General features: G+C 25.5%; 2 protein-coding genes across 3 annotated transcripts in view; one reads left to right on the forward strand and one right to left on the reverse strand.

Annotated features, from left to right (window-relative positions):
- The window catches only part of LOC117168191 (nuclear pore complex protein Nup133), a 47,741-nt gene extending 43,354 nt beyond the window's left edge, over positions 1 to 4,387 (reverse strand). For both annotated transcript variants that reach the window (XR_004466470.1, XM_033353652.1), the window contains exon 1: positions 4,155 to 4,387. Coding sequence is in view for 1 of the 2 variants with exons in the window: in XM_033353652.1 (XP_033209543.1) it covers positions 4,155 to 4,252 (98 nt within the window). In the remaining variant the exon portion in view is untranslated. The remainder of the gene's footprint in view (positions 1 to 4,154) is intronic.
- A 151-nt stretch (positions 4,388 to 4,538) lies between these two features.
- The window catches only part of LOC117167801 (gamma-tubulin complex component 3), a 41,488-nt gene continuing 36,910 nt past the window's right edge, over positions 4,539 to 9,116 (forward strand). The window contains exons 1-3 of the mRNA XM_033352996.1: positions 4,539 to 4,897; positions 8,281 to 8,447; positions 8,528 to 8,660. Coding sequence (XP_033208887.1) covers positions 4,819 to 4,897; positions 8,281 to 8,447; positions 8,528 to 8,660 — 379 coding nt within the window. The 5' untranslated portion in view covers positions 4,539 to 4,818. The remainder of the gene's footprint in view (positions 4,898 to 8,280; positions 8,448 to 8,527; positions 8,661 to 9,116) is intronic.

Genomic DNA, 9,116 nt, shown 5'->3' on the forward strand with positions numbered 1-9,116 from the left:
TCCTATGAAGTGATATCTTAAAAAGTTGAATTTTCGAAAACTGATTTTCAAGCCATCAGGGGCCAACTCGAGCGGCCTGAAGCGGCCAGGCAAATTTTATGTCTCAATTGTAACTTTCAATGTTTATTTTTTTGTTTTGTTTTGAATCTTTGATTAATAATTACCGATTTTAGATGAACAATCAAACATGTCTAAATAATCAGCAATTGTTAGTTTTCTTAATTACAAAATTTCAAATTTGAGGCTAAAACAATATTTTTAATTTGATAAAAGCCTTTAATTATGAATATATATTATTTTAAATTTATTTTGAAATTGGAAATAGTTTATGAACTTTCAATCAGGCGTTTATGTTTATTTAAATACACTAAAAATTTCAAAATTCCAATGAAAACAATTTCATTTTTAACGTTAAGGTAATTCTCGTGCTAAAAATCAGATATCGAAAAAATAGTTTTTCTACGATTTTAAGAAACAAAATATTATAACTAATGTCCTTTCAAATAAAAAACTATTTTTTATGAAGAGTGTTAAAATTCACATAAAAAATATTAATTTTAACCATGTTTTTTTAAATTGAATTTTTTCTGGCCATCGCTTCTTACCAATTTTTGAAAAATAATGGTATTTTAATCAATGGAAAAAATTTTAATTTAAGAAAACATTTTTGAAACAAATAATTGGATTTTACGATTGTTCAGTTATTTTTCAAAATGAAAACAGTAGAGTTGTAGAGAATTTTTTCCCGGAACAAATAAGCCATCATTTATTAAAATGAAATCATTTTTTAAAAATTGGTAAGAAGCGAAGGTGAGAAAAAATTCAATAGCAAAACATATGGTTAAATTAATGTTTTTTACTTGTGAATTTTAATTTTTTTCATAAAAAATATTATTTCTTATTTGAAATGACATCAGTTATAATATTTTGATTCCCAAAATCATGAAAAATGTTCTTTTTTCAGATATCTGATCCGTAATTTATAACTCAATTTCAAAAATAATTATAATTTATATTCACTTTTGATCGACTAAAAAGGGTTTTTTATCAAAAATGGTCGATTTCAAACGCTACTAATTTCTAATTTCGTAAGTCTTTAAAACTGTATTTTAAAATTCTTTAAATTAAAAAGGTACCCTTAAAAATTAACATCCAAAATGGAAAATTTGTAAGTGAAATATTTTCGAATTACGCACTGTAAACTGAACGATATCATAATTAAAAAGGATAAAAATTCTACTGATTATTTTAAAAACTGTTGAAATTATACTTGAGGAAAATTTTTTTTACAAATTTGTAAAATTCCCGGTAAAAAAAATAAATTCAAAATCATTTCCTGGTTTTCCCGGTCATTTCGCAGTCTAGCGGCCACACAGCAAAACACAATAATAATTGTGTAAATTCAGGGTGACAATTTTATTCACAGAGAAATATGCCCGGTTTTTTCCTGGTTCGTAAACATTTTTTACGGTCAATGAAATTGAAAAATCGAACTCTAAAGCTAAAAATGTCTCCATTTGTTAAGTTTAAAAAGTTTAGAGTTTAAATGTTGAACATAAAATTTTTCATATTTCAACACATTAAAAAAAGAGAATTAAATTTTCAATCCTTAGTTTTAAGATCTCATTCTTAAGCCTTGAATTTGGCAATTATTATCTAAATTTTTCATTGTTTTAAATTTTTTCTTAAAGGTATTTAATTCAAAATTGTTCAATTTGAACACTTCTTAAATTAGAAGTTTAATTATTTTTGTTTTAAACATGCCAAAAAACCTTAAAAATTCAAATTATTCGTAATTTTTTTTTTATCCAGTAAAATATAAATATTTCCTTGAAATATTTCAGATTCATTTTTGACCATTTTGGAAATGTTTTCAAATATTCTCTTAAAATTAATTTAAAAAAGTAAAAAGTCATTTTCAATTTTCCTAGGAATCTTCAGAAAATGTTTTTTATTCTTTTGAGGTATTTCGCAATTCTGAAAAAGCTTCTACATTTTTTATTCAAAATCTTCAAAAATCTATACATTGTTTTTAATTAGGCCATGGGCTATTTGCACAGAAATTTCGGCAAAGTTCGGATTTTCTCGGTATACGTAGACGCTTCGTTTAACTCATTTGAAATCATTTCAAATTTTTACTCGACTTACTAGAATTTTTTCTATGAATTATAGGTGTGCAATATTTATTAAACATTAAAATTCAACAATTTTACTTGTAAATGATTATTTGTCAAATAGAACAATATTTTGAATTTAATATATTTTTAAAATAGAACAACATTTTGAAGTTGTGTAAAAAATGAAAATAGTTTATAAAGTTTCAATTGGGGGTTTACATTTATTTAACTACCAAGACTTTTCAATTGAAAAATCTAATTTTTAACAGTTCAGTTTTAAAAAATCAGTATAATTCAGAATATTTATATTCTCAATTGATAAACTAAAAAGGTTTTTATCCAAAATTGTAGATTTCAAACGTTTCTAATTTTTCTGTCTTTAAAACTGAATTTAAAAACTCTTTAAATGAAAAATGTACGCTTAAAAATTAAAATCTAAAATGGAGAATTTTTAAGTGAAAGATTTTTTTATTTTGCTTTCTAAACTGAATATCATAATTCAAAAAGAAAACAATTCAACTAATTATTTTAAAAACTATATTTCTTTTTTTGCAGTTTTTTCGTCCTGAAGATTATTTTTTTATTTATAAATTTTATTATTATTTATTTGAAAATTCAACAATTTTGTTAAAAATTTATTCTTTTATGTTAAAAATTCGTCTTTTTCTTTGGGTCTTTCTGTTTGAAATTCATATTTCGGTGTTGATAAGTCGATTTAACTCTTTTTTATTTGAAAATCCAACTATTTTTTTTGAAAACATTTCTAGTAGAAGATGCATCTTTCTTCGATAAAAATGCCACTGTTCGTTTATTAAATTTAACAATCTTATTGAAGTAATCCTTGTTGATTAAAAATTTAACTATTTTGTTGAAAAATCAACTTTTTGGTCGAAAATTAAACTATTTTGTTGAAAAGTTACTTTTTTTAAATTCATATTTTGGTGTTCAAAAGTCAAACTAGAATCATCTGTTTGAGCAGAAACTTCATCGTTCTTGGATAAAAAATTGAAAATGCAACTGTTTGGTTGAATTTTAATCTTTTTTGTTTGGGATTTAACTATTTCGTTTGAAAATTAAAATTTATTTAAAAAAAGAAAGATTTTTAACAAAACACTTGCATTTATAACCAAAGAAATTAATGCACAACTGTAATAATGAACCTTCAATGAAAAAATTAAATTTTAAACAAAATACTTGAATTTTCGGCCAAAATGTTGAATTTTCAACTCAAAAGTTGATTTTTTTTACCAAAAAAGGCGAATTTTCATAAAAAATACATGCATTTTTAAATAAAAAATATTAAATTCAATACAAAAATTGAATAGCTATATTTTCAGTTTAAAAAATTAATTTTTAACTTAAAAAAAAAAACGATTTTATCCATATGGTTAATTGAACCAAATACGGAAATTTAATTATTTAGTATCAAAAAATAACTTGAAAAAAAGATTCTTTCAGAAAATATTTAAATTTTTCACAAAAGAAATGAATTTTAAACTATAATAGTGTATCTTGAATAAAAAAAATGAAATAAAAAAAAATAGTGGAGTTTTCGACAAAAATGATGAATTTTTTTAATAAAAAGGAAGCATTTTCAACAAAATACATACATTTTTAACTGAAAACGATAATCTAACTGTCAACCAATACAAAACAATTTTTAAACAAAATAGTTAAATTTTCAACAGCAAAAAAACTGTCACGCTGAGACTGCCCTCTGAAAATGTAAACAAAGTTTAGGCCCGCGTAATGAAAATCGCGAATTTTCCTTTTTGAGTATAAGAAATCAGGAAATAGCACAAAAAATCAGGGCAGCGAAAAAAACTGAGGTCATATCCTGATAAATCAGGACTTATGGTTGCACAAGTCACCCTAATTTCGCCCTATCGTTGGTTCGGTGCCATCTCATAACCTCAAATTTAATAACAACAAAAATACTGATTCTTAGTATAAAACACATATTCCAAATTAAAAACAAATTAAAAGCGGTAGCGTCAATTATTTAAAAATGCATAATTATCAATAAAAAGGACTTACGTGCTATTTCTCTTTAAAGATTGCACAATCGAAACTCGTTTTCGCGGCGAGTTACTGAAACTCTTTCCGATAAGACTCCCAATACTTTTTCGATCCATTTTCACTTCCACTTATTCACAAATTAGGTTATCCACTTTAACAACAAAATATTCTTCAAAATTTCATTTAAAAATCAAAATTCGGCAAAACAAACAAACCCTTGTGCAAGTTTTGGATTTTAGGTTAGGATTTTCAAGTTGACGTTGACGTCGCCGCCACCGGCAGATTGCGCGCATTGAAAATTCAAAAGGAACCAATCAGAGGCTAGGAGAGCAGCTGACCAACCTTGTAAAATGCGAATCTTATCAGCGTGACAGTTGGCACACAAATCTCCAAAATTCCAAAATAGGCTCCAATTTTTCGGGAAATGAGTGCAAATATCCTTCGTCCGTTAATTTAGTTCATTTTCAAGTAGTCAGTTGCTTATATCCTCGGTCTATTTTGTAGACAAATGTCTAATCATGCAGATATTTGTAGTTCTTCATATGCATTGCAAACTTCTCGGTTGTAAACAATAAGCAAGTGTGGCGAGCAAGTGTCACTTGATATTAAATTTTTCTAAATATAAGAGTCTTCTCGTATTATTTTTTATTGTTTAATTATTGTCCAGTGCAAAAATAAAAATATGACTGCTACAGAAACAGAGACTGTGAGTGATTTAGTGCAGAAAATGGTCATTTCTGTTTGCGGAGATCAAAAGCCAGGTGAGGTTATGTTTTTCAGTTTTTAAAAAATGTTGATTATTTTGGTTACTTAATGATTATTTCGGAACTGCAGGTATTATTTTTAATTAAAAAATCACACGAATTTTGTTTGATGGTGTTTATCCATGAAAAGGAATTTAATTTCTTTAGTATATTTTTTGGAAATTCAATGTTTTTAAAATAAAAATACGCACAAGTTGATTATATTAATCATACATCTGTTGTTCGATAAAATATTTCCGTATTGTTATCAGTTTATATTCAAATTAAAAGCGGTTTCACATATTTTATTATTTTTCTTCTGATTTAGAACAGGGAATTTATGACGAAACAAAAACAAAAATTTGTGAAAATTTATAATAAAAAAAATGTGTCACAAGGGATTTCAGTAAAGAATTTTAATTCCGACTTCGAGACAGGGAATTTTATCAAAAATTTATAATTCTGAGTTGCGATAGTGAATGTCAGTAAAGAAGTATAATTTTTACTTTACAACAGAGAATTTTTTAGAGAAATAATAATGTGGACTTTAGGATAAAGAATTTCCATAAAGAATTATAATTTCCTCTTTCGGACAGAAAATTTCCGTAAAAAATTACGATTTTAATTTAGGTTCACTTTAAAACAGTGATTTTCAATATAAATTATAATTTTTCCTTTCCGACATGGAGTATCCATAAAAAATAAATTAAAATTTTCGATAAGCGAGGTTATATATAAATTTCATTTGACATTGGGTGGACCGTATTGGTATTGGACCGTAAGACCGAAAAAGCCTCTTGATCGAAATTTTCTTTATAATATTGTTAAAAAAACGAGAAAAATAAATCTAAGCTCCAAATTTAGATTGGTTAATAAAAATATAATTCGATTCAGAATGAATGTTTGATGTGGAACGGGAGTTTTCAAACAGATTTTTTATTTTGATTTAGAAGAGGGGAATTTAAAAGAAAGTTCCTCTTCTAATTTGGGATTGGGAAAAGGAAGTTTATATATTTCTGAATTATAATGTAAAATTTTGTAAATAGATATAATACTGTCTTGGAATAGATAATTTTTCAAGTGGAGCCGAATTTTAGAAAAAAAAATTTTATTCTTAATTAAAAGAAGAGAATTAAAAAAAAAATAATAATAAATAAAAAAATCGAAATAAAAAAATTAAAATTTGTAAGTAATAATGATAATAATAATTAATTAAATAATAATATCAGTAACATTTAACATAAGAACCCAAAGGGCGAGGTGTAACTTAAATCTACTTTAAAACCTAAATATAAATAAATAATAATAAATAAAATAATAATAAATAGGGAATTTAAAACAAAGCCTCTTCTTGCAATCAGAATTCGGTTAAAACAAGCATGTTATTATTTTTATGAGTTATAATACAAAATTTTGTAAATAAATATAATTCTGTGTTGGAATAGAGAATTTTTTAAATGGAACGGACATTTTTGAAAATGTTTTGCTTCCTGATTCAGAAGGAGGATATTTAAAAAAAATCTTTGTTTAATTCAGAATTTGATTGGAAAAAGGAAGTGATTGTTTTTCTGAATTATAATTAAAATTTTGTCAATAAATATAATTCTGATTTGGAAATGGAAATTTTGGAAATGATTTTCAATTCCTAATTAGAAGAAGAAGATTGAAAAGAAAATCCTTGTTCCAAATCAGGATTCGTTTGGTAAAAGTAAATTGAAAATTTTATTTTTTTTTTATTTTGGAAAGTTCATTTTAAGTGAATATTGAAAAAGATTTAGAAAGATTTACAAAATTATCAAAAACGAATGTGGAAGATTTAAAGTACTTTTTTTAATTTGGCAGAATTTTTTTTAATTTTTAGGATATTAAAACTATTTAAAATAAAAATAATTTAACTTTTAATTTAAGAAGTCTACATTTTATTAAAAAAATGGAATCGTACAGTTTTCAATATTTCTAGCTTAAAATTGCCTTGAATGATATATTTTTGAAAACTTTTAAATTCATTGATTGATGCTTCAATTCAGAATATTGGAAATAATAATGTGGGTATATATTTTTGGAACTGAATCTGAATCTTTGAACTCTACAATTTATGAAATTTAAAAAATTTTCACTTGGCAGTTTAACTGCATTTAATTTTAAATTGTTCAGTTGAAAAGTGTTAGTAGCTTCTATTAATACGTGTTAATTATTGAGCTTTTTTAATACAAAATTATTGAATTAAAAAACTTTTAAACTTTAATTTTAAAATTTCAAAATTCAAGAGTTTCACTTTCAGTGCTTTAATTTGCAACTCTGTTTTTATTACTTCAAATGGAAATTTTTTTAGCTTCAGCTTTCAATATTTAAAATTGCATTGACCGTGAAAAATCTTTTTCGACCGCGAAATGACTGGGCATTTTTTTCTTTCATTAAAACGAGCACCTTGAGTACTGTCTTGGAACAGGGGATTTTTTTACACGTAACGGGAAGTTTAGAAAAGATTTTTAATTCCTAATTAGAAGAAGGGAATTTTTAAAAATCCCTCTTCTAAATCAGAATTCGTTTGGTTAAAGCAACTTACTATATTTCTGAAAAATAATATAAAATTTTGTGAATGAATTATAATTTTGACTTTGGAACAGACAATTTTGTAGAAAATTATCATTTTATTTTTGAACAGATAATTTTTGACATGGAACAGGAAATTTTAGAAAATAATTTTTATTTTTATTCATAAAAACGGAAATCACAAACAAAATTCCTGTTCGATGACAGAATTCTTCAGACGTTGAAAGATACCTTTTCCAAATCAGAAATTCTCTGAATTTAAAAATTCTGCTTTTTACTAATAAAAACTTTCTAGAATTTGAATCTTCTCCTTTCCAAATTTGAGAAGAAGGTAATTACTATATTTATGGATTATTAAATAAAATATTGTAAATAAATATAATTCTGACTTCAAACATGGAATTTTCTTATAAAAGTTTCATTTTGGAACAAGGGATGTTCATACAGAATTATAATTTATACTTAAGGACCGGGAATTTTCATACAAAATTTGTATGATTAAAAATTGTCTGATTTTTTAAACTTGGAATTATAATTTTTTCGTTAAATTGCCTGTTCCAAATCAGAAAAATTAACGAAATTTTAGAATTCTTTCAAAATCGTTTGAAATCATTCAAATCTTTCGAATTCGGAAATGATCGGGAGTTCAAAATCATCGTGAGGGTAGGCACCCTATCCACCAGTTAACAATATATTGAAAAATAAAATTAAAATTTGATTATAACGTCAAAGTTTTGACCTTAAGAATTCGTATTTTTATAAACATTTTCTGAAGTTTAGTGTGTGAATATCGAAAATTGAATTGTGTAGTTTGAAATTACGTAAGTATTTCATTATGTTCGCTGTAGACCTTGTAAGGAGACTCTTGAGATTTTCTTTGGGATTGCTTTCTTCTACTCAGGGAGTAGAAACTTTACGAGAAGACGAAACAACAGTCGCTTGTCAGATAAGGGGAAAATTATCGGCACGAGATGCTTCACAATTCGATAAACTGCACAACGATCTAAAAGATGGGGTAAAATTCAAAAGATATTTTTTAGTGTACAATTTTCCAACAATAATTACATAATATAATGGGTAATATGAATTTCCTAGCCTCTGAAGAATCGCCTAAGTGTTATGGTTTTCCTTCTTCATTTGAGTCGGACAGGAGACCAAGTGAAGGAAAAAACTTTTACTTTTCCAGAAATGAGATTGGGTTTAAATTTGCCAGTTGCATCCACAAGTGGTAAATATAATTTATTTATTACAGACCTACCGGAGCTATCCTAATACAACTTCCACGTTTTGTTCATTTGTTTTTATCATCCTCAGGGTGGCGATTTGTCCGGGAATTTAATTAAAAACTGGAGAATTTTCTTCTGATCGCAGAAAAATTCAAGTTTTTATTATTTTAATCATTTTTATTAACTTAGAAAAGTGATTTTCACAGCAGATTTTTCAGATTATCTCGGTTTACTGTAATTCAGTCCTAATTTGTTATTGACTTTTTATTATTTTTCATTATAAGAAAAACCTTTTGCAATTTTTTGCTCTGTGAGCATTTTTTTACTGACGTAAGTTTGATAATCAGGGAGTTTCCGTACAGAAATATAATTTCACTTCAAATAAGGAATTTTTAACATGGAACGGGAATTTCGTCTAAGAATTATAATCTGGATTTAGAAAAAATGAACTAAAAAAA

Source organism: Belonocnema kinseyi, chromosome 2 (assembly GCF_010883055.1).
Source record: "Belonocnema kinseyi isolate 2016_QV_RU_SX_M_011 chromosome 2, B_treatae_v1, whole genome shotgun sequence".
Lineage (NCBI taxonomy): Eukaryota > Metazoa > Arthropoda > Insecta > Hymenoptera > Cynipidae > Belonocnema > Belonocnema kinseyi.